General features: G+C 39.5%; 1 protein-coding gene across 5 annotated transcripts in view; it reads right to left on the bottom strand.

The window, feature by feature from the left end:
• The window catches only part of FMN1 (formin 1), a 429625-nt gene that overhangs the window by 268514 nt on the left and 134255 nt on the right, over positions 1–26856 (bottom strand). For 4 of the 5 annotated variants that reach the window (XM_086710287.1, XM_086710286.1, XM_086710288.1 and 1 more), the window contains one exon: positions 25416–25533. The exons of the other annotated variant lie outside the window; for it this stretch is intronic. In XM_086710287.1, coding sequence (XP_086566413.1) covers positions 25416–25533 — 118 coding nt within the window. The remainder of the gene's footprint in view (positions 1–25415; positions 25534–26856) is intronic. 5 annotated transcript variants of the gene reach the window in all.

The raw sequence follows: 26856 nt of genomic DNA, 5'->3' as shown, positions 1-26856 counted from the left end.
TCCATTTGAAAAACACTTTTAAATCAGGAAACGCTTTTAAATCATCAAAGTGTTGTCTGAAAAGCAATAGGATCATAAAATATTGAACTCATCATTACCAATAAAAAATTACTGCTGCTAGAACTTTGTTAGTATCCACATTTATTAACTACCCTCTATGAACCAGGCAATGTGGTAAATAAACATTTTATCTTACTTTGTCTACTTGGAGGTGGAGAGTGCAATATTTCATTTTGTAGCACACAGAGGGTCCCTGGTTAAGAAAGAGAAATGCGTAGTACCTTTTGGAAGGTCATTTTGGCAACAGGTATCATGGTGACTGAGAGAACAGAGTCTAGACCCAGAAGGCCTGGTTCAAATCCTAGCTCTACCACTCACAAGCAGTGGGACCTGGGTCAAGTTATTTCACAGTCTGGGTCTTTGTTTCCTCATTCACAAAAGGAGAGAATGAGGATTCCTACTTGACAAGGTTGTCATGAAGATAACGTTCATACAGTGTTTACAGCAGTGCCTGGCACACAGGTACGGATCTTAAGCTGTTATTAAAATTATCATTTCATCTTTACTCTTAACTGCTAACTTTGCTTCCTGCTTCACAAAGCTGAAGCCCCTACAAGAACTTCCGCATCCTCCCACCAAGCACCATTGATACCCACATTCTCTGCCCTTGTATCTATTACTGCAGAGGATTTTCCCCACTCTTACCAACCTCTCTGTTAGTACACAAGTTCTCTAGCGTACTCATGTACTTAAAAAGAGCACTCCAGCATCTCTTCCTTCTTCCTACATCGAATTTCCCCCTTCCACTGGAACCCTCTCTTTGGCATAAAAAATGCTATTATTTTTCCCATCCTATTCAGGACAAAATGAAGTACTTCTTTTAATTCCACATGCCTCACCCACTACTACCCCAACCTTGTCCTATTGCAATAAAACTCAAGGGGCATCTGGGTGGCTCAGTAGGTTAAACATCTGACTTCAGCTCAGGTCATGATCTCATGGTTCACGAGTTTGAGCCCCACGTCGGACTCTGGGCTGACAGCTCAGAACCTAGAGCCCGCTTCAGATTCTCTGTCTCCCTCTCTCTGTGCCCCTCCCCACTCACGTTCTGTGTCTCTCTCAAAAATAAATAAACATTAAAAAAAAAAAAAAAACCTCAAGGGGCACCTGGGTGGCTAGGTTGTTTAAACGATTGACTTCAGCTCAGGCCATATTCTTGTAGTTCATGGGTTCAAGCACTGCATAAGGCTCTGTGCTGACAGCTGAGATCCTGGAGCCTACTTTGGAGTCTGTGTCTCCCTCTCTCTCTGCCCCTCCCCTGCTCACGCTCTGTCTCTCAAAAAATAAAATAAAATAAATAAATAAAATATACAAAATTAAATTAATAAAATAAAATATAAAAATAAAAACCCTCAAAACATGGTCTACATACTATCTCCAATTGTCATTTTCTTTTCAAGTCACTCCAAATTGAACTTTTTCTCCCCTTCCTCCAGTACTCTCCAATATTCTGTTTCTAAATTCAGTGACCAATTCTCAGTCCTTACTTTGCTTGCTCTACCATTTGGCATAGTCCTTCTCTGTTATGTCTTTTTTCACTTAGCATGCAGGACTCCATGATCTTTTGGTTTTCCTGCTACCTCACTGGACACTCCTTCTCGGTTTACTTTGCTGATTCAAATTCTTTGTACCAACATCTTCCTGTTGGAGTTCCCCAGGATCACTCTCGGTTCCCCTGTTCCATCTATACTCAGCATCTCATTCAGCCTGAGTTTTAAACACCAACTTTTATATGTGCCAAATGACTCCCAATGTATATCTACAGCTTAGAAACCTTTCTCCCCCCAACTCCACACTCCTATCCAAATGCCTGCTAACACTTCATTGTGCATGTCAAATTGACAGCGCAAGTTTAACATCAGAAAAAAATACCTGATCTTACCTCTATCATCCAATCTTCTCCCTCAGTCCACGGCAATACAACCCTTCCATTGCTCAAGTCAAAAACCCTAACATCATCCCTAACCATTCTTCATCACATCCAACCTATCGCTGAATCCTGATGGTTCTATCTCCAAGATAAATCTAGAATCCATTACCTTTCACTGTCTCCATTGCTACAACCGTAGTCCAAGACACCATGTCCTGAGCAAGTACAATCTCCTATCTGAATCACCGTGATAACCCATTAACTGTGACTCTGGGTCTACCTGCCACCTCACCCCTGCCCTAGTCTGTAGTTGAACATAGCAGCTAAAGAGAGTTTTTGCAAACACAAGGTCAATCATGTCCTGCTCTGCTTAAAATTCTCTACCAGCTCCCCATTGCATTCTCAGCACAGAGGCCAGTGTCAAACAGTGTCCTGCAGTGGCCAGTGATGTTGCACATCAGGCGTTCCTTAATCTTTTCTTTATGTCATGGACCCCTTTGGCAGTGGGCAAAGTCCATGGACCCTTTCTCAGAACAATATTTTTAAATGTATAAAGTAAAATACAATAGATTACAAAGGAAACCAACTCCCTTGTCAAAATATTTTTTATTTTAATACAGTAACAAATGTACTCCTTTATTAGTACATTAAATAACAAGAGCTAGTGGGAGGCCTAATTACTAACATAATTTTGATATGATGTGTTGATGAACAAAACCATATTTTAAGATATCCACAACAGCTATAATGTAATGCGATAATATGTGCCATTTTTATTGCTGACAAGGTCATAGGTTCTAGTAAGTTAGAGATTTTTTGCCTACATTCATGATCGAAAGAAATGTTTAGTTTCTGTTAGATGTTGTTATTATAGATAAAAATGAATTTTTTTCTAATCCAAGTTAATAAACCCTTGAATTCTATCCCAGACCCCTTAGAGGTCCTTAGACCCCAGGCTAAGAACTTCTTCTGGCTGGTGGCTTAACTGTGCCAGTTACAGAGACCACACCGCACGCATCCTGTACTCAGTCATCACACTGGCTGTTCTCCTGCACTCTCTTATCTCTTTCTCTTGCCTTACATCTTTGGTCAAATGTCACCTTCTCATTGAGTCCTACCCTAACCCCTCTATCTAAAACTGCAACCAACCTTCTACCACAGTCTCAATGCTTCCTGTCTGGCTTTTCTTTCCCATAGCATTTATTGCCATCTAATACATGATTTATTTGCCATAATTCTTTATTATCTGTAGTCACCCCTACTCCCACCCCCCATCTCTATGCAAGCTCCTTGAAGGCAGGAATGTTCTTCTGTTTTGATTCACTGATGTAATTCAAATGCCTAAAACATAGCCTGCCATGTAGAAGTGTTCAAGCACTACCACTGAACAATTTTATTTGAAATACACTCACTTGAGTGTCTATTATGTTAAACACTTCACACAAAATTTAAGAACACAACGTTAGGCGCCCAGGGTGGCTCCATCAGGTAGGTATCCAAGTCTTGATTTCAGCTAGGTCATTATCTCACGGTTCATGGGGTTGAGTCCCATGTCTGCTTGGGATTCTCTCTCTCCTTCTCTCTCTCTACCACTCCGCCACTCACACTCTCTCCCTCTCCCCCCCAAATAAATAAATAACCATTAAAAAATAACACAATGTTATGAGATTTTATCCACTCATTATCACTGTATACCCCATATTTATTTCTTTCCATTCATTCCAAAGTGAACCCTCATTTCTTAGAAATGTCTCTTTATCTTGAAAGGAAACAGCATGTTGTTAGCTGACATGTCAGTTTAATAGCACAAAAATACTGGTTCTGGAGCCAACTGCCGGGGCTCAAGAATTGGCACCTCTCTTTACTAGCTTTGTAAAGACCATGAAAAGTATTTAAGTTTTCTAAGCCACAGTAGTCTCATCATTAAATTAAAAATAATTATCTAGGGGCGCCTGGGTGGCGCAGTCGGTTAAGCGTCCGACTTCAGCCAGGTCATGATCTCGCGGTCCGGGAGTTCGAGCCCCGCGTCGGGCTCTGGGCTGATGGCTCAGAGCCTGGAGCCTGTTTCCGATTCTGTGTCTCCCTCTCTCTCTGCCCCTCTCCCGTTCATGCTCTGTCTCTCTCTGTCCCAAAAATAAAAAATAAAACGTTGAAAAAAAAATAATTATCTGCTTCATTGCATTACAATAAGTATTAAAATTTAATTTAATTCACGTATAGCATTTAGTTCATTTCTATGTGTCTTGGCAGATGTAAAATATTCATTATTATATGTAGGATTCGGAATTCCCTCTTCTAATACAAGGGCAGAGTATCCATTTGTACCATTTATGAATGCCTAATACCCACTCTCTCAGAGAGGATAATTTAGAAAAGATTTCTAAATTGCCATGACAATAGAGGCATGCTTATATTTGATATTAGAACTTAGGAAACAAAGGAAAACCCACCCCTTTAAGATAACCACAGCTCACATTTTGCTGTATTTCCTTCTGTTCTTTGTCCTATGTATCTTATCAGGGTTATAACCATTCACGTCTATTTTTTTTTTTTAAATGACTTTGAACTTTGCAGTAACTGACTTATATCATTTCTGACCCATAGTGAAATTAAGAAATAAAGTGAAGACAGAAACCGCACTCCTTTCTTGCTGATCTCTCAGGAATCAGTCTCAGAGTTCTGGAAGATCAGCTCATACCCCAGACACTGAAGCTGGACAGTTCTCCAGGGACAGCACAACAGGACAGAATCTCTTGGTTCCAGGTAGACACAGCCACGTTCCTTCTCTCCTGCAAACACCCCACAGCTCATCTGAGGGTGAGTGAGCTTCCTCTCAGAGTCTGTAAAGACCAGCTGACTCTGCAGGTGCAGGGGGAGCTGGGGTGAGGAGCAAGTTTTCTGAGCAGGCTCATACGGGAGAGAACTGTCCTTTCTAACCTTAGGCTCCAGTCACAGCCACTGAAAACCAGGCAGTAAGCCACAGGGAAAGGAGCTCGGCCAGGCCCTTGGAAAGACAAACACTACTGACACCTTCTGAGAAATGAACCTGCCACTTTCACTTGGCACTCACAACTAAATAAATGTCAGTTATTATCACGTCCATTATCATTCCTAGAGCAGCTCCCATCATCTACGATTGTAACCTGGTCACAGGTGAGTCTGACACAGTATTTTTCAAACTGTAAACTAGAAAGGTGCTTTTCAAATGCTTTTGCTCATGCACCCACTGAAATTTTTCCCCAGAAATAACATAGTCCTCACACATTTTGAAATTGCAATCTAAAATTTTTCATTGTAAGTTTAAACAGTTACACAGGACAGATTCTGGAGAGTTTGTCAATATTGAGATCTTAAAAATAAAACTGTTACACTTTTAAACGTAGCTAATGGAATCTAATAGCACCAAGACTTGCCACTCAGCATTATCTGTTTAAAAAGGCCACAAACAAACCCCGCCTTAACATTTGGAAATTTTACATGGTTCGTTTTCATCCTTCAAGACACTTCAATTTCTTCTACCCTTTTTTCTTTTTTCGGAATTTACCCAAAAGTAATATAGTTTTGTGTTTGAATGCCTATTATTATTCACTCTCGTAATTTCTATGAGATACAAATATAAAAATAATTTGACTTTTAAAAGTTTCCTGGGGGGCGCCTGGGTGGCGCAGTCGGTTAAGCGTCCGGCTTCAGCCAGGTCACGATCTTGCGGTCCGTGGGTTCGAGCCCCGCGTCAGGCTCTGGGCTGATGGCTCAGAGCCTGGAGCCTGTTTCTGATTCTTTGTCTCCCTCTCTTTCTGCCCCTCCCCCGTTCATGCTCTGTCTCTCTCTGTCCCAAAAATAAATAAAAACGTTGAAAAAAAAATTTTTTTTAAATAAATAAATAAATAAATAAATAAATAAATAAATAAATAAATAAATAAATAAAAGTTTCCTGGGGGTGGGCACCTGGGTGGCTCAGTCGGTTAAGCATCCAGCTCAGTTTTGGATCAGGTCCATGATCTCACGGTTCCTGAGTTCGAGCCGTATGTTGAGCTCTGCACTGACAGTACAGACAGAGTCTGCTTGGGATTCTCTCTCTCCCTCTGTCTCTGACCCTCCCCGGCTTGCACACTCTCTTTCTCTCAAAATAAATAAATAAACATTCAAAAAAAATAAAAAAAAATAGAAGTTCCTAGGATCACAAGAATATCTGTTCTAGGTTTACTTCTGGACTGAATTATCAAAAATTTTTATTAATACCTAGTACATGAAAACACTTTAATGTGATTATTAAACATTAAAATTTAACTGGAAATGTATCTTTTACTGGAATGGCCAGAACAGATTTTGTTTTGTTTTGTTTTGTTTTTTGGTGCTCTACTAAAGGTTTCCCAGATACCAGTATTTGGAATTATCCTTTGATACTCTGGAGGTTTTTATACATGAGAAAGGTATAGCAAGATTTAGTATAGGTGAGACTTCAGCTTTTCCTTATACATTAGATGCAAAATTCATTTAAATTAAGAACACTAAGGAAAGCTAAGAATTTGGAAATTTTCTCAAAATCACCTATCCCCCCACTATAACCCTTAGAAGATACTTCTGTGTCCCCCAGTTTCGAGACTGCTACTCTGAAATGCCTGGGTATCTTGTGAAAAAGGCAAATTCATGGACCCTACCCTAGATACCTGAATTAGCAGGCTCCCAGATTGCCCCTCCCACACACACACACACACACTCAAGACTGAGAAAGACTTAAGGGATAAAACAAACACTTAAAATGTTAACACTATTAAGATTTGAAAATTCCACAATAAAAGACCCCCCCATAAGCAGTACCTGGAAGCCAAGGATTTCAGAAAGTCTCCCCCAAGAAAGTGGGATTCCAAGGCTTTCTAAAGGAAGCAATGCTCCAAATTTGGGGTAAAAGGCAGAGGTAAACAACTCACCAAGTTCGAAAGCTAGGATATTGATTTTGTTGGCAGGGAAGGAGCAGTTGATGTCCTCAGAAAGTAAGTGGCTCATTATAGAGGCCCTGGGGGTCCAGCAGTGCATTATTTTGTCTGAGTGTCACCATCATAACAATTACTAACTGTTTCAAATAGAAACAGACTGTTGAGAATATTAACCTAGGTAAAATGGTTTTGGGCAACTGACTTTATGTGAGTTAATTTCAGGCAGATTGACTTAGAGCTGAGCGCCTTTTATCTACAAATCGGGTAACCTATGGACATAATAAAGGTTAATATATATTGCTATTAAGGCTGGGAAAAAGAAGATTTCAATTGAAATTACCTCATTTTATTCTCTTAACAGCCCCTCGCAATAGGTTTATCAAGATGTATTTAAGTCATCACCTAAAATGAAACCAAAAGTATCTACTGATTTTTAACTCTAACAACCATAATCATTCAGCATCACAAATAAAGATTTTTTAATGTATCCATTCACAAGAAGATAGCAATCATTGCCTTTATCATCCAGCCTCTGGACCACTACAAGGAACTCCAAACTGGTCTTCCTACTTCCCCAGAGCAACTCTCAGTTCCATACCTGTTCCATAATTACCCTCAATACCTCTAGAGCAATCTTACAAAATCCATATGTGGTCCTATTATTCCCCTACCTAAAACCTTTCAGTGGCTCCCCCCATTATCCATGGCCTAAGGTCCTATATAATTTCTCTCCCTCAAAGACTTGGCTTCCTCCAAGTCTACAGGCTTAACAACCTTGCATACCATTTCCTTTGTCTTATCTATCAGTCATAATAAACTACTAGCATTTCTTCAAACAAACCCTGCTCTTTCCTCTGCATGTTTGATCCACCTTGCTTCCAGCTGACTTATCCTAGCCTACTGTCTTCCAAATTTGCTCAGAAGGCCCATCCTAATTACTCTACAGAGGATTGATCATAGTTTCCTATGTGTTCTACTATAAGCATTATAAATACATAGTATACATAATCTATGTACATATATGTTTATATGTATTACTCAGGGCATAGAATGTTTTATTGTAATTATTTGTGTACTCTTCCCCTCTCTCCCACCCTAGTCTTTTTACCTATCTATTGCCCCTCCACAAACAAGGTTGGGGGGGGGGGGGACTGAGTTCAAGGATCTTATCTTATTCATCTTTGTATTCCAAGCACTTATCACACTTACCACTACATAATAGATTGCTCAGTAAACATTTGCTAAATGAATACATTATTATTTGTAATTGTGCCATTAATAACACCAATGAATTCGACACTAATAATCTCCTAGATTGTTGCTAAATCAGAGTTAGAAATAATCTAGGAGCATGAGTAACTCTGATGTCACAGCCATTTACCTGCACCTTCTAAGATTACAACACAAGATAGAATGTGTTCTAAGTCCAGAGAAACCCCTAGGAGTCATCCCAGCTATGGCATGTAGCTCAACACACAATAGCAGTTTTTTTCAAAGCTCTCTTCTACTTATGTTGATTAGTGGTACACTGAGGAAGAAATCTTAACGTTTAGGAAAAGAGAACAAAGGACAGAATCATCTGAAACAAAAGGCAGATCATCTGAAAATCATTTGGTTGTCATTTCTATGTTAAGAAATCTAGGGCTTTGCTGCAAGGTTATCATATACTTTGCTACTTAAAATATAAGAAATGTCTCCATAGTTTTTTTTAGTTTCCCTTATTGTAAATTCACAAAATTCATTACTTTCAGCTAAGACTTTTCCTTATTTAAAATAAGCAGAAAATCAGCAAATCAAATTCAGTATTTCATCATGATGACATAGGACAATCCCAAGAATACTGAGATAGTTCCTCACTAACAAATCTGAAATGTAATCACTAGATAATCAGAATAAAGAAAATCAGATGGTCATTTCAATAAATATGCCCTTCATTTTAATATGGTAAATTCAAATTTCTTTTTGTGATATTAACACTTAGAAAGCCCAGTCTATAAAGAATGTTAACTTCGGGGCGCCTGGGTGGCGCAGTCGGTTAAGCGTCCGACTTCAGCCAGGTCACGATCTCGCGGTCCGTGAGTTCGAGCCCCGCGTCGGGCTCTGGGCTGATGGCTCAGAGCCTGGAGCCTGTTTCTGATTCTGTGTCTCCCTCTCTCTCTGCCCCTCCCCCGTTCATGCTCTGTCTCTCTCTGTCCCAAAAATAAATAAAAACGTTGAAAAAAAAAAATTAAAAAAAAAAAAAAAAAGAATGTTAACTTCATAAAGGTTATTGGCCACAAATAGGCAACCAAAATAAGGCCTAACTATAAACATTAGAAGGAAGCCTACAAAACCAGGAATAACACAACAATGTGTACTATTCACTACTTTTCCAGCTTTGTTTTGGAGGGCCGAGGCAGTAAAAAGGACAAGCAAAAAGATAGGTAACAACTTATATTTCATTTTCTACTGTTAAAAACTTGATTGAAAAGAGGCAGAGGATTTGGATGGACATGTCCCCAAGGAAGATACACAAGTGACCAGTAAGCACATGAAGATTCCCATCATTAGAGAAATGCAAATCAAAACCACATTTGGATGGACATGTCCCCAAAGAAGATACTCAAGTGACCAGTAAGCACATGAAGATTCCCATCATTAGAGAAATGCAAATCAAAACCACAAATGTGATACTGCTGCACACCGATCAGAGTGGCTACTCTAAAAAAAAAAAAAAAAAAAAAAAAAAAAAAACCAAAAAAACAAAAAACAAAACAGAAAATACCAAGTGTCGGCAATAACATGGAGAAACCAGAACCTTTGTGTGCTGTTGGGAGGCATGTAGGGCAACAAATGCAACGGCTGTGGAAAACAGTACGGGGGTTCCTTAAAAAATAATACAACTCCCATATGATCCAGCAATCCCACTTCTGTGTTTACACCCAAAAGAACTGAAAGAAAACAGGATCAAGGAGGTATTTGAACACCCGTGTTCACAGTAGCACTACTCATAATAGCCAAAAAGGAGAAGCAACCCAAGAGCCCGTCAATAGGTGCGTGATAAACAAAATGAGGTATATACATGGAGTATTACCCAGCCATATAAAGGAATCTCTGCTACATGTTACAGCATAGAGGAATCTTGAGGACATCATGCTAAGTAAAATAAGCTAGTCATGAAAGGACAAATACTGTATGATTGCACTTATATGAAGTACCTTAGAGTAGTCAAATCCATAGAAACAGAAAGTAGAGAGGCGGGTGCCAGAGTCTAAGGGAAGAAGGGAAACCAGGAGTTGTGTGATGAGTATAGCTTCAGTTCTGCAAAATGGAAAAGTTCTGGAGATCTGCTGTTCACCATGAACATCATTAACACTAGTGAACTGTACTTAAAATGGTTAATGCCTATTTGTCTATTATGGAAATCATTACATATACAAAGTGTGAAAAAATGCTTTGGAATGAATAAAATAACAAAGTTTTAATGGTTAAGATGGTAAGTTTTACATTATGCATATTTTACAGTTAAAAAACATAAATTGTCGTGATTTGTCTAAAAAAAAAAAATCCAAGGCTCTCAACTGAAAAACTAGTAGAACCAATACAAGCATAAAGTTAGAATTAGAAATATGGAAATCACTTTGTTATGCCAACAATTTTAAAACATAATGAGAAATGGATCCTATTTATAATCAAATATGCAGAAATTTAAATGTGCACCAGCTATTAAGAAAACTGTACAACTTTATTGAAGAACATTAAAATCCTGAATAGGATAAATTATGTTCCTGGATAAGAAGACTCAGGTTTTTTTGGTTTTTTAATTGTTTATTTATTTGTTTTGAGAGAGAGCACATGACAGCAAGGGGAGGGGCCAGAGGGTGGGGAGGAACAGAGGGAGGGAGAGAGAGAGAGAATCCCAAGCAGGGTTCCCACTGTCAACGCAGAGCCCAATGTGGGGCTCAGTCTCACAAACCACAAGATCATGACCTGAGCCGAAATCAAGAGTTGGACACTTAACCAACTGAGCCACCCAGGCGCCCTGGGAAGACTCAGTATTATCAGGCCCCCTTATATTGATCTATAACTTAATATAATTAAATATAATAATATAAAATTCCAGTGGGATCATTTCATAGACCTTGAGAAACTGACTTTCAAGTTCACCTACAAGAGTGTACATACACAACCACCCAAACAAAATTTAGATGGACAAACAGAACGAAGGTGATCTGAATTGCCAGGCAATTAAGTAACTTTACACCAGCTGCAAAGACATAAAAATTGGCACAAGGCCTAGATAAACCTAGTAACAAAAAATATTAAAGTATCTAGAAATAGGTCGGCCTACAGAAAGGAGTTTATGTATATGAGAGTTGGCACTCCATATCTGCGGAGCAATAATTATTTATTAAGTGGTATTGGAGCACGTAGTTATCATCCGGAACAAAAACAAAACTAAGAGCAACTGACATTATTTTGGTTTCACAATGTGCCAGGCACTGTACTAAGGTCTTCAAATGCATTAGTTCCTTCACTACTAAAATAACTTTAACACACACACACACACACACACACACAAGGAAACTAAAGCATAAATAATCAGCTTGCCCAGTAATTTGCCCAGTAAAGGTAATTAACTTGCTTCAATATTGCAGAGGCCTAAAATTCAACCCCATGACATTAGATTCCACAGCCCAAGCTCCCTAATCATTACAGCACATAGCCATGCTGGACATACCTTTATCTATACCAAACATACACAAAAATTTTAGATTGAAAAAAAAATCCAAACATATGTAGGTGTGTGTCAGCTAAAGCATACATATTGTTCAAGTTTAGGTTAGGGAAGTCTTCTTTAAAACCATCACCAACAACAAATCCAGAAAATATAGGACTATGACTACATAAAACATAAAATTTCCATGTAATGAAGGACGACAGAAGAGAAACAACGTGGCAAAGTAGAGACCAAGACTGCAATACATATGTGAGTCAAAAGACTAATTCCCTCAATATATAAAAAGCTCCTTCAAATCAGTAAGAATAAAGACTAAGGACCCAATTAATAAAAGGAAAAAGAAAAGCAGAAAGGAAGTCACAAAAGGTAAAATGAAAAGATGTCCAACGATGTATCAGAGAAATACAAATTAAAAACAATACTATGTATTTTTAATATCAGGTTGGCATAAATTAAATGAATATTGGGGAAGTGTGAATAATGGAATTCTTGTTTTAGTTTAGTATTAATTGCCTCAATATTTTAAGAGGGCAATTGTGCCGTATCTACCAGTGGTTAAAAGTGGCAAGGACTCTAACAGCAATTCTGCTTCTATCCTATCCAAGTACTTACAAGTATGCACAACCTAGATGCAGACAACGCTTTCATGAAATTGTTGTACAGTGAAAGATTCTAAGTAATAAAAGGATCAATAAGGGAATAGTTCAATAAGTTACAGTTAGTATTTTATTGAGTACTCTGCAGCCATTAAAAAAATGAGGTAGAATGAAAATGTTTTTCATGTACTGTCATGGAAAGATCTTATTTTTCCATAATAAAAACCACCATGTGGTAGCAAGTTTGCAAGATACAAAGTTGAATACAAGGTCAAAGGCAGGGGAGAGACAGTAAGAGAGAGATTCTAACAAAAAAGTCAGAAATTAGATTTTTAAAAAACCTATGCTCAACTGCATCAAAAATTTGAGAATATTTAGGAATAAATTTGAGTTTAAAGGAAATTGTATAAAACCTCTAAGATAAAACTGTAACAATGAAAGAAATTAGAGAAGACTGTATCTAAGTAAGTATTTGATTGTGGAAAGGTTTGTTTATGAAATTAAAAACTTAGTATTGTCAAGATGTCAATGTAAGTAAAATTGTAACAAGTTTGATAAAAAATCTAAAATACGTATGGAAATACAGGGAGCTGAGAATAACCAAGGTAAGAGTATACACTAGCAGACCATGACTTATTACAAATTTATAGTCATTAACACAGTATTAAACTGTTACAAGGTTAGACAAGCTTAGAGAATGGTGGAGCAGAATAGAAAGTTGGTACAGTCAGGGGAAGGTGGGTTTTTCAGGAAAATATTCAAGATAACTCGGGTAAGGGAAAAACAAACTTGACTCCCCTTCAACTCATACACAAAAATCAACGCCCAGAGTACTGTAGGTCCAAATGACAAATGAAGAGCACTAATGCCTTTTTAAGATAACTTAAAAGAATATTTTCAGGGCTCCTGGGTGGCTCAGTTGGTTAAGCGTCCAGCTTCAGCTCAGGTCATGATCTCATGGCTCATGAGTTCAAGCCTCATGTCGGACTCTGTGATAACAGCTCAAAGCCTGGAGCTTGCTTCAGCTTCTGTGTCCCTCTCTCTCTGCCCATCCCCTGCTTATGCTCTGTCTCTCTCTCTCAAAAATAAATAAACATTAAAAAAATTTTTTTTAAATAATATTTTCATGACGGAGTCAGGGAAAGGTTACTTTAAGAATACTCAAAATGCCCTAACCATAAGGACAAGATTGTACTAAAACTGAGAATTTCTGTTCATCAAAAGGCCCTATTAAGAGAGAGGAAAGATAGTGATGCCTGGGTGTCAGTCAGTTAAGCATCCAACTCCTGGTTTCATCTCAAGTCAGACTCCGTGGTGACAGCGTGGAGCCTGCTTGGGATTCTCTCTCTCTCCCTCAAAACAAATAAATACACTTAAAAAAAAAAAGAGAGAGAAAGGAAAGATAACCCACAGAGCAGAAGAAAACACTTTCAAAACAAGTAACCAAAGGGCTCACATGAAGCAGATAGAAAGTACATCTTCACAACATAATAAAAGACAACCTATTAAAGTCCGACAAGTGACATGAACAGTGAACCTGAATATGCATCCAATGGCCAAAAGGCATATCAAAGAATGCTTGATCAGGAAACACAAATTAAAACCCGAATGGCTCATGAGGCACCTGGGTGCCTCAGTCAGTTAAGTGTCCGACTTTGGCTCAGGTAATAATCTCGTAACTCATGAGTTTGAGCCCCCACATCAGGCTCTGTGCTGATGGCTCGGGGTCTGGAGCCTGCTTCAAATTCTGTGTCTCCCTCTCTCTCTGTTCTTCCCCCAGTCACACTCTGTCCCCCTCTCTCTCAAAAATAAATAAAGATTAAAAAAATTTAAAAAAAAAACAAAAAACCAGAATGGCTCAAATTAGAAAGACCAACACCACCAAATGTTGGCAAAGATATGGAACACTCAGACCTGTGATGTACTTGTGGTTGGAGTATAAAATGTCACCATCATGAAAACGACAAGAAAGTAACATTAGAAAGCTTTAAAAGTGAAAAATCCAATCAAAAAGGAAAATTACTGAGAATAAAATAAAGTGATTGTAGAACAGGACCCATGGTTAGTCAGTAAGTAAGCCTATATGTAAATATAGCTTTGGAAATGATTAAGGATAGTATTTGGTTAAAGAATATTTTTTAAATTAATTTTATTGAGCTATGATATAATGCTCAACTTTAAGTGTACAGTCTGATTAATTTTGACAAATGAATCCCAGGGTTCAACCTCACAATCAGATGTCCCGCCAAAATGTTCCTGCACAGTGCTGTGCAGGCAACTCCTCCACTCTAGCCATAGACAACCCCTGATGTGATTTTTTTGACTGATTACTTTTGCTTATTCTAGAAAACCTGACAAATGGAAATGTACAGTATGATGTCCTATCAGGCTACTTTTGCTCAGCATAAAAGATTAATCCATGCTGTGTATCAGTGGTTATTGCTGAGAAGTATCCTATTACTTTATTTTTTTAATTTTTTTCTTAAAGTTTAGTTTTGAGAGAGGGAGAGAGAGAGACAGAGCATGAGCAGGAGAGGGGCAGAGAGAGAGGGAGACACAGAATCTGAAGCAGGCTCCAGGCTCCGTCAGCACACAGCCTGATGTGGGGCTCAAACTCATGGGCCACAAATCATGCTCTCAGCTGAAGTCAGAGGCTTAACCAACTGAGCCACCCAGGAGCCCCAGAAGTATCCTATTACTTATTGTACATACTACAATTTGTTTACTCTTTCACCTGATGACAGACATTTGGGTTTGTTCCATGGCTGCATTTGTACAAGAAAAAAAAAAAAAACCGTGTTACCATCACTTTGGAAAACTGTTGGTATCACCTACTGACATTAAATACAGACATACCCTGTGACCAACAGTTCTACTGACCATACGCCCAAGAGAAATTGTTCCTATGCACCAAAGGACATGTATGTGGAAGTTTACAGCAACATATTCTTAACAGCCCAAACCTGGGGACAACACCAGTGTCCATCATCATTAGAATAAATTGTGATATATTTATATAACGAAATACTGTAGGGCAATGAAAATAACTGAATTACAGGTACACACAACATGTCTGGTTCTCCAAAGTGTACTGTTGAAGGAAAGAAGCCAGACACAAACGAGTCGGTTTATATGAAGGTCAGAAGCTGGTGAAACGTATCTATAGTGTTAGAAAGCAGGATCGTGGTTTCTTCTGAAGAAAAGTGAATTGTGGTTACTGGAAGGGGGCAAGTTGGGGGCTTCTGATTTGCATGTTCTCTTTGTTACAGCTCAGAGCTATACACTTAAAATTTGACTTTTCCATATTTATGTTACACTTCAATAAAAATTGGCTTTAAAAAAGGCAATATAATTCAGTGGCATCATAATGATCTCAGCTTATCTTTACTATAGTTATTTACAATTATTATCATTGTCCTCCCTTTTATAACCGAGGTATCAACTCTGGTCACAACTACCACAGAACAGAGCCAAGCTTCACACTCAAGTCCATACCTTGCACAAACCCATGAAACCTGCATCAAAGGTTTATTCCTAACTTAGGCATGTCCACAAGATCTCCCTCCTCAGGTTCTGTCTTGAGACCGTCTTCTTTCCTCATTGTATGTTCTCACTCTCTTATCCACAGTCTCCCTTTATCTGGAGGGAAATGCTCCAGAGTTTAGACACTGAAACCTTGTGGTTAGTTATTTCTCAGGAAAACAATAATTTGTTCTGCAGAGGAGGAAAATTTTTACAGTTTTGTAGCTGCTTTCTATGAAGGAGTGAGAGCTCTGTCTTCATGGAAGTGGTTGATGGCTATGAGCCCACTAAAGGGGGACAAGAGGAAGGAAACAAGAGGGGCCACAGGGGAAGATGCTGAGGCAGGATAGAGAGTGGCTGCTTGGTGGAGAAACCAGAGAAAGAACGCTCAGCAAGCTGCAAACAGATGGAGATTTGGGAAAGAGAAGAAAAATGGGGCCACCTGGATAGGTGGGTTTTTGTTTTGTTTTTTTGTTTTAACATTTATTTATGTAACACATATGTGCACACTTGCACGAGAACAGGGGAGGGGCAGAGAGAGAGGGAGAGAGAGAATCTTAAGCAGGCTTTACACCAGGCAGGGATCCAGTGCGGGTCAGGATCTCGTGAACTGTGAGATCATGACCTGAGCCGAAATCAAGAGCCGGACACTTTACTGACTGAGCCACCCAGGTGCCCCTGGATAGGTTTTTAAGGAAGAAGAAAAATATCGGCAGGAGGGATTTGTAATGGTGTGGCATAAGATATGGTACAAACTTCATTCTTGTCTTCCCAAAGAAGCTTCAAAGTAGATTTGAGAGTTCAGTTTATTTTCTCCAGGACACAATAAAGCTACTGAATATACAACCATTAAAATAAGTGTTCAAGTATCTCTTACGATCAAGTACATGTATACACAAACTGGCCCCAAAACGAGCTCTACCTGAACTTTGCAAGATTCCACAAACCAGAGCATTGTTTTTAAGAAGCATTTTTTGCTTTAATTGCTTCAGTGAGCCTTTCATACCATTAAAAATACCATTAAAACTCCCCTTTTTAAATGTCTGGGAGTCAAAAAGGCAACATCAAATGACCTTAGTTAATTTTTGTGGCTATGAGCTGATATGGTACTCCTATGATTTCCTTTATTATTCAGACTGACTCACTCAGGTCCCATTGTTTTTTGTTTTTTTTTTTTTTTAAAGAACCAGAATAATTCTAAATGCTCCTGGTCCCCATGTGTTTTCCTTTCTGGATCTTTAAATGTCAGTATATTGGCAGGAAAAAAAAAAAAAAAATCCATCACTCTCCATCCCCTCCCTGACTGGAAGCAGCCATTCCTCTCTTCCCATTGTAATTCCAGCTTTTGTTAATTATGTGTATCTTTCAGGAAGTCATAACCTCTTTGGCTCTCATACATAAAAGGAGTATGATGAACTAAGTGATTTCTAAAATGTTCGCAGCTCTGAGTTTTTAATATCCTAAAATTTCAGGTTCTATATTGTAATCTCTTGTCTCTACTCCCCTGAACCAGACCTTTACTAGTATTTCCTGGCACACAATAGGAGATTGCCAAGTTGCTGGTCCACATTTTGGGATTCCCTCTGCTTCACATCAAGCTTTAGCTCTCGTTTGTATTTAAAGAGTCCATTTCCCTCTCTACGGCACCAATCTATGTACCAAGTGGAAGCCTAATATACATTAGGTTCACCTCTCGTTTCCCAGGACACCCTATTTCTACAGCCACAAAATGCAAGACTTTCCTGCTTTTTAGTCTGTACAGCTTCCAATTTCTGGGCTATCACAATTCCATGCAAGTGATGGTGACATGTGACAAAGGCCTATAAAATACATCATGAACAAATCTATTGCCTAGACTGTGAAAGAAGATACTTGGGATGATGTACCTAGATACAGGACACTAAAGGAAAATCTACTCATAGCTAATGCAGCTTGTAAGCTATGAACGGAGAAGTTTTTTAAAGTACAGTAGGCCAATAAAATATTCAAAGATATTTACAGCTCTCCCTTGCTGGTGAGGCACGGATATCTGACTCACCAGGAAGGATAGCGAACAGCTCTAGCCTTTATAACCAAGGGAACCCAAAATAGAAACAAACCAGAAGTTGGGCGGAGCTTTGTTGAGGAATGGGTTATTTCCCTATCTGAACCAACATACTCTATAGAGGGATGTTCCTGAGCTACTTTGAGGTTCTGAGTGGTGTAAGCCCCCAGAAATGCCACCCACACTGACAGCTTGCTCACTTGCAGGAACCATGACGCTGTGCTAGGTCCTCTTTTCTACAAAAGCCATAGTGCTCACTCTCCACAGGGCCATCCATAGGCCATCACCCCCACCCCAGGCCAGGTCTGAGCTGCAGCCAGTGGAGAAAAGAGCTCTTCCAGATGCACATTGGAAGAGAAACCAAGAAAGCAGAGTTCATTTTGTTTCACAAAACACGAGGGCTTTTCTTTCTATTTTCTCCTTTCGTGGGTAAAAAAAAATGGTACTATTTGGGAAACTGGCAGGGACTTTAACCTACAATGCCATTTTTATGTAAAACTCACAAACATTAACTTAATTTCTTCTTGGGATGCTGAGGCACACACCATGATAATAGGTTTTTTAAGTTTCTTGATAAGTAATTATGTATTTCAGGCCATCCTTCATAACATAAAGTAGGAGAGGAGCAGGAAAGGAAGGCCAGCTCTGGCCTGAGCACCTGTATCAAAGGGGACAAGGAGGTGGGGGCAGGTCCAGGGATGGTTGTGGGGGAGGGGCAGGAGAGGCTGAAATATATGCAAAATTCACTGCAGTGTCTTTTTCCATAGCGTTCTACCTTCATTAGATTTTTGAAGGAGGCTCAGAATATTTAGAATCACTAACCAGAGTAAAACAGAGGTAAGGTTCCCCTGGTATCAGGCATCAGTCAGTCCAAAATGTGGCCTTCATTCAGTCTAGCCCTGACCTCAGAGCTGGTGTGACTTAAGCCAGTAGATTCTTAGGAATGCATTTGACTTTTAGGAAAAATGAATCACAAGACACAAATTCATGTCATGGGTTTTTTTGTTTGTTTTGTTTTGTTTTTTTAAATACATGCCTCGGAATATATTTAGAAAAAATTCAGGCAATGGTTTTTTTACTGAGTCAAAAAAGAAAATTTCAACAGCTTAAGATAAGTTCCTGAATAAAACTCCTAAGCATTTTCAAGATCTCAATTCTCATTTGTACCTTCATATTAATTCATACATCAGTGCAATTACCAGCAAAAATCCCAAATGGATCCTTTGGAAACGAAGGTAAACTGACATTTTCTGGAAGAATAAGCAAGCCAAAACATTTTAATATTGAAAAAAAATTCCATAAAAACTTGAAAACAGAGCCTGAGATGTAGTTTAACGCTGAAATAATTAAGATACCCATATAAAATACAAACATAAGGACAACAGAAAGCCCCAAACAGTCCCAAATTTTGCATACAGTCACTACAGGAGCCTACTGTAAAATTAGTAATTTAGGGGGGAAAAAGTTGTCTTAGATCTCTGCCTTAAGCTATGCACCAAAATGAATTTTTGAGGTAAAATAGAAAGAAAGAAGAAAGGAAAAGTTAGGGAAAATATCACTTAAAAAAATTTGAAAATATTTATGATCCGAGTATGGAGAGGTTTTTTGTTGTTTAACTAGACTTCATGCCCAACACAAAGCCCTAAATAGGGCTTGAATTGACAACCCTGAGATCAAGACCTGAGCTGAGATTAACAGTCGGATGCTCAACTGAGTCACCCAGGTGCCCAAAGAGAGGTCTTCAACCAAAAAAGAAAAGTTATATAATAAAATGAAAATAGATTTGATTATGCACAGATACTTAAAATGCCTTCACACCAGACACAAGTAAAATTAAAAGCCAATGATAAAGACAGAAACTTGTTTTCAGTGTTTCAGAAGTACTGTTTTCATATGAAATATAAGAAACTAGCTTGGCAATTAATATACATTGAAAACATTAAGGCATATACTCTTACATTTAACAATTATACCACAAGGAATGTATCCTAATTAAATGTTTACAAACAAAAACATTTAAAGAACTGTTATTTCCCTTTTTATGTAACTCAAAATACCTTGAAAAACCCAATCTCTATCAATATAATCATTGTTAAAATGCAGTCAATAAAAAAAATGCAGGCACACATTTTCAAGTGTGAAAGCAGACTATACAAGATGATCAAAAAGTTTTTAAGTATTCAATTCACATAGGCCCATCAGAATTCAAAATATTGGCAATGGTTTCTCTAGGAAACAGAATTAGAGACAATTTTTTTTTTTTTTTTTTTTTGCTTTGTGATATTTCCGGTTATTTCCAAAATGTATTATTTTATTTTGTAATACAGGGAAACATTTAACACTTAGAGAAGATTTTCTAAGATCAGTAAACAAAGTCTCTACACTAAGGCAAAGAAGGTATTTACAGAACAAGGCTCTAAATGATGGCCATTATATTTTCTATGAACTAATTAAAGCTGAAGACCTAATCTTCCCACAGTATTAAAAACAAAACAAAACAAAACAAAAAACAAACCAAACCAAAACAAACAAACAAAAATCCAGGCCTTTTTCTTCATGCCATTGTATTAGAACCCTGTGTGGTCAAGTGTAATGGAGATAAATGTATGCCAATTCTCCATGCTGACTGAGGAGATTTACAAACTTCTCTAACCTGGAGCCTGCCAGGAGTATAACTTTGCTGGGTAACTTGTCTTTGCTACTTCAAATCCAGGCGTCCCCCTTTGGTGCCCTACTCTGGGCCTCGTTGTCCTAAAGGAATGGAGTAAAATGGCTCCCAGTCCTCTGACTTGTCTTTGGCCATTGGGAGTGACGGTGGGAAACAAGACCAAGAACAAAGTCCAGCTATTTATTTCCCAGATCCTTCCCTGTCAAGTCACCATAGATTGGCTGCATCCCTCTACTGAGGGCCACAGCTCCTGTTGGGTAGCCCTCGCCACATCGCCACTCAGCCTCCCTCTGAAGTTCTGGATTTCCCCAGTGGCCCATCTTACCCTTTGCCCCTTCAAGTCTAAGGCTTTAAAAGCTTCTCACTCTCGGGGCGCCTGGGTGGCGCAGTCGGTTAAGCGTCCGACTTCAGCCAGGTCACGATCTTGCGGTCCGTGAGTTCGAGCCCTGCGTCAGGCTCTGGGCTGATGGCTCGGAGCCTGGAGCCGGTTTCTGATTCTGTGTCTCCCTCTCTCTCTGCCCCTCCCCCGTTCATGCTCTGTCTCTCTCTGTCCCAAAAATAAATAAAAAACGTTGAAAAAAAATTTTTTTTAAAATAAATTAAAAAAAAGAGAGACCCTCTCTCTCTGCCCCTCCCCCGTTCATGCTCTGTCTCTCTCTGTCCCAAAAATAAATAAAAAACGTTGAAAAAAAAATTGTTTAAAAATAAATTAAAAAAAAGAGAAGCTTCTCACTCTTAGTGGTGCCAGACACTGCTCCAGCTCTTCATGCCTTTTTAAACCCTGCCCACACCTTTGTGAAGACTTTCTAACAAACTCTGGATCAAATCATCCAGTTTGAGCTGGTCACCTGATGTTTTATTTGTTTCTTTTTATTTGTTTTTTTAGAGAGATAGCACAAGCCAAGGAGGGACAAAGAAAGAGAGAGAGAGGATTTTTTTTTTTTTGAGTTTTTATTTGTTTTTTAGAGAGATAGCACAAGCTGAGAAGGGGCAGAGAGAGAGAGAGAGAGAGAGAGAGAGAGAGAGAGAGAGAGAGAGAGAGAGAGAGAGAATCCCAAGCAGGCGCCACACTGTCAATGCAGAGCCCAATGCGAGGCTTGAACCCACGAAGCTGCCAGATTATGACCTGAGACAAAACCAACAGTTGGACGCTTAACCGACTGAGCCACCCAGGTGCCCCAAATTGGTCACCTGATTCTTGACAGACCCCTAGTTAATACAGCAATATATGTAATTGCCCAAAAACAAAAACAAAAAAAAACCAAAAGAAACTTCACAAAGCAAAAAGAAAATAGAAGTGACCTAACTTGATTTACAACATTTTTTTCATATTTGAGAAAAAAGACATTTAACCCTATGTTAACTCTATGATTCAATCATTCACAGTACCAAGATCCTTTTGTTTTCCAGGTTTTATTTAAGACTTTGGGCAAGTTACGGGGCCATCTGGGTGGCTCAGTTGGTTAAGTGTCCAACTCGATCTCAGCCCGGGTCATGATCTCACAATTCGTGGGTTCAAGTCCCACATTGGGCTCTGGGCTGATGGTGCAGAGCCTGCTTGGGATTCTGTTTCTCCTTCTCTCTGCCCATCCCCCTCTTGTGTTTTCTGTCTCTCTGTCTCTCTCAAAATAAACAAACATAAAAATATTAAAAAAAAAAAAACAAAACTGGGCAAGTTACTTACTCTTATATAACTTCAGCATGTATCAAACAGCATGTTAGAAGAGAAATAGCAGAGAGCACTGGTTGTCTATTTCTCATAGAAACAAATTGCTTTCGCCACATTACATATAAAGGTATACACTTTTCTTAGGTTTCACAACACACCTTTTCACTTTGCTGTGATTGAGTCTTACTTTGCCTCAAGCTTCAAAAGCTAATCAAGTTTACTGCATCCAGATGTTTCTGGTCTTGCAGCACAGTCAAGTGGCACAGAATCAACGTGAGGTGATTAACCTCCTAAGGATATGAGGAGCCCGCTGAAAGAGATTCCTCAAAAATAACAAAAACAAAACACAAAACCAAGATCATCCCACAAAGCTTGTTTCAACAGCAAACTCCTATACCCAAAGAAGGAAAGACCATTCTGAGAAGAACATGGGGTCTGTCAGTCAGACTGTCCCAATCCCAATTCCCAGGAATAGGGAGGGAAATGCTCTTTCCACTCCCAATAGGTGTGAGGCATCCCAAACACAAGGCAGGACTGCATAGACAATGAGGTAAGAGGGCACAGCACAGGAGATGGCAGAAAGCAATGTGCTCTTATTTGAGTAGAGCAATTCAGGCCCAATGAGTTAACACTGGGGCCGCTCACTGAGCAGAAGAGGTCAACTCCAGCACCTGCAGCAAGTCCCCTGCACGATGGCTCTGATGGGTGCTGGGGATTCTCTTAGCTGGCACATCACCAAAGTTCTAAGAGCTCAAACACTGGCAGTGGAAGAGCCCCCGATGGTGGGCACAGTGTTACCAGGATGGCCCTGGAGGCTCCGATGGGCTTTAGCTGCCAAGGAAGGTAGTTGCAGTGTCACTAACTATAAATGATGCTGATGGCTCTGCGAGTGGCAGAGAGCCTCTTAGCAATGGGCTCCAGCTACCCTCCCAGGACTAGAGAACTCCAGAAGCCATAGTTTAAAGGGACAGGTTCTCTGATACCAGCTTTCTTTTTATCCTTGAACAAAAGGTGAACTTATAGTAATTAGGTGATCTCTTAAGACCTTGGTGGGGGGGCGGGGGGAAATCATTGAATGATAAACTCTGTATAAAGGAAAATCCAAGCAGTAGCAAGTCTGAAGGGGCTGAGGGCGGCACAAGGACAGTGTAGGACTCATGATGAAAAACACCATTTCTTTCCCAGCTCTGCCAAGGACCAGGCTTAAATGTTCACAGCACAGAATTCCAACAACACGCTTGAAATAGGAACGCTAGAGTCTTATACACCTAAGGATAAATAAAGACCACTGAAGACATAAAAGCATAAGACTTCAAACACCTTAAATATCCTGAATCTAATCTCACGGTTTCTGTGTCTCTGCAGAGTGGCAAATTTTCTAGGTTTCCCTCAAGGCAGGGAAACCAATGGCAACAACATAAAATGCTTTAAACAATACACCAAATGCTTACAAGACTCCAGTTTTCTCAGTAACAGTTTAAGAAAATCACAAGGAAAATGCTATAGCTTCCTCAAAATTAGCAATCAATGACAAGGCAACCCTACGCTAAGATCAAGTAATGGGGTAAAAAATAGGTAACTGCAGGCACTTTATCTTCTTTGACACCCACCAAAAGGACATCAGGAGAGTAAGGAGCACCTAGAAGCCTCTAAGAAAGTGCAGCACCAGACCTGGAAGCATGGGAAGAAAGTGCTGCCACCTGTGGGAACCGGCTGGGGACTTGGGAGGCCTTCTTCGGACAATACCCAGCCCTCTGGGTCACTGTGCTGTCACAGCTCATCCAGTAGCCCTACTATTATGGGTCCTTCCCACCCCCATCTCATCCAAGACCTCAGAAAGCTCTGAGAATACATTTCATGACAAGCCAAGACTGGGAAAGCCGCTGAGGAGGTCAACTACAGTGTTCCTCTGACTTTCTGGAAATGGACTAAGGAATCTCTGTAGAGGTATAAATGCCCCCAAATAGGACTTGAAGTGGATTAGAAAGCCACGTATGACATTTAGTTACTTCTCTACGCAGCAAATGCCCGTCATTATATGGAAGACTGCCCCAACACACCAACAGGAACAAGACTTGGATCACCAATATGAACTAGGAATCAGAACTGTCAGTGTTCTGGTTTTACATGAAAGCAAACATTAGCACTTTTAATTGTTCAAACTGTGCCAGATCATGAGAAAGAACTTGGTAGGTGGTTCAATTATTGCAACCACCAACACTCCAATTCTGGAAAAAAATCAACTGCAGGCAAGAAGACTGGAACAGCTGTATATATTTTTTTCACTGAGGCTATGACACTTTTCATTCTGTAAGTCAAGCACTACAAGAAAAAAAAATGCTATGAAGTACTACTTGCGAGAGCCACATGTTTGCAATTGTGTAAGTGGAGGCTAAAAGCCAACAGATTATAGAAGTGAAGATTCATTTGCCAACTCAAAATGTATCTGTATTCTCAATCACTAAAGTAATTTAAGATACTGCAGAAAACCCACATATTACTAAACCACCCCAAATTTGATCCATTCATGTTTATCAGTGACTAGGAAGGGAAGCCTTTTTCCGTAAATAGACTGATCTTCATGTACACACATATCCAAAGACAACCAGCAAAATATGAACCTGAATAGATAATCTTCCAATATCAGGACGAAAAGAAAGAGCTTTCATCCAAGATACATAAACACATATATTCAATCAAGATACGCCATCCTCTACTTCTTTTTTTTTCCCCCGTGAACCTTCCAGTTAGAGTAAAAATATCTAAATGCCCATTCCATTTTAACATATTCAAGCAAAGCTCCTGGGAAGGTTTCCAGAGAGTTAGATTGCTTTAAAATTGGCCATGCATTAAATAAAGCTTTGTGTAACCAAAGTGAAAGAGTAACTGATACAGCCTCTGTACATTCACTCCACACAAGGTTCCTGTAGCTCAAAAGCATTCTCAAAGACAAACAACAAATCAGTTTGCAGCTCTGGAGAATCATACTCTGCCTCTTCCAGCAACCCCGCCAGCTCACAACAGTATGAAGAATACCACCTGCTTCCTGAGGAATGTGTAATCTACCTGCTCGGTTAGCTCCCCAAAGGTTCTCCTACTTTACACACCTGGCCCCCCGTCATTCATTCCACTGCATTCACCTTTCATCTCTGAGAGATTCATTAATGATAACTGTGCAAAGGTTCCCTTTAACAGCACAACCCCAAAGAAAAGGCTTCAACCTTACATTTAACAGCGAAACAAAAACTCAAGTTCTGGGAGTACTGAAGTAGCACTAAAAGCCACTGCAGCAAAGGATTCATTTCTGGGTACCTGGCTTCTTTTCCCATTACCTGCTTCGGTGTACTTCAATCCCACTTTTTCTTCTGTGTCTTTTGTCTTTGGGGGTGGCCAGACAGCTTGGAGTCTGCCGGGAGTCCTATCGTCCTGCTCAGTGGGGCTGTGGTCAGGCTGTGGAAAAGTGGGGAAAGAAACAGTTAAATGAAATGTGGCCAATGCCAATTAATCCCTGACAACATGCTAACTCTAACCCTAAAATCACTTTTAATGGCCTGTTGCACATTGCACTCATTCACTGTAATTGAAACTTCTCACTCCAGAATGACCCTTTTCCAGAAAGGTAAAGTGATCAGTTGGGGGGCTGTGGGGGGGGTGGGGGGGAAACACGCACACGCACACACACACTCAAGACCATGTGTGATACAACAAATAATAGATGATGTTTATCATACAACTATTTAAAAAGAAATCACAAACTTTGAACTGAAGACATAGATATAAATGTACTATAATCAGGTACATTTATAGGAATGTTAATAGATAAATCCCAAACAACTCAGCTGTAGGTCAACATACACCTCTCTAAGCACGACACATTGCTGATTTCAATTTGTTTTCCTTTCCTTTCAATAAATGAGATGGCCTTCATACTCAAGCCACTTTGATAGGGGTTGAGTTTTACAAATAGGAGAATGCTATATCGCGTTTAGTTCTTAACTACAGCCTAAGAATGTTTCCAAAGATTTTAAAAATTTTAACATCTTTACTGATCAAGTATATAAGAGGGGATGATAACTGTATGCTGAGTTGACACTAAAATTCTACTCACGGTTCTCGTGAACCTTTAGGATCTATTAGACAGGTGTGTGCTAGTCTTCATGAATTACCTGAATTAATTTTCTTAATAGTAGCAGCCTTCACTAATTAGGTGCTTACCGGGTACTAACTTGACTTAATCTTCACAACTGCCCTATAAGGTGAAGGCTATTCCGTTCGTTACGCGGACGAGGGGATGGAGGTTCAGAGGGGACCAAGGTCACCCGGCCAAGAAATGGCAGAGTTAGAATTAAAACCGGGTCTCAATCTAAACCTAGTGATCAGGGTGCCTTGTAACCAACACGGGGACATTTTAATCCTAACACAAACACCTATGTCGCCAAATGGCAGACTTTCAAAGTTAAAATATAGTTTTTACAGAGGTATAATTAGGTGGTGAGGAAATCCGGGCTGTTTCTCCCTCCTGTATCACAGCCTGGTGCTGCCTAGTTTTTATAAGAACAGCTATTAATGCTTAAGCTCAGAGTGACAGTTTCCCTTTCCTACCCACACATCTTTTTTTAAATTTTTTTTTTTAATGTTTATTTATTTTTGAGACAGAGAGAGACAGAGCATGAACAGGGGAGGGTCAGAGAGAGAGGGAGACACGGAATCTGAAACAGGCTCCAGGCTCTGAGTGGTCAGCACAGAGCCCGACGCGGGGCTCGAACTCACGGA

Source organism: Puma concolor, chromosome B3 (assembly GCF_028749965.1).
Source record: "Puma concolor isolate L17-30 chromosome B3, mPumCon1.1.hap2, whole genome shotgun sequence".
Taxonomy (NCBI): Eukaryota; Metazoa; Chordata; class Mammalia; order Carnivora; family Felidae; genus Puma; species Puma concolor.
This window is presented reverse-complemented; position numbering and strand designations above follow the sequence as displayed.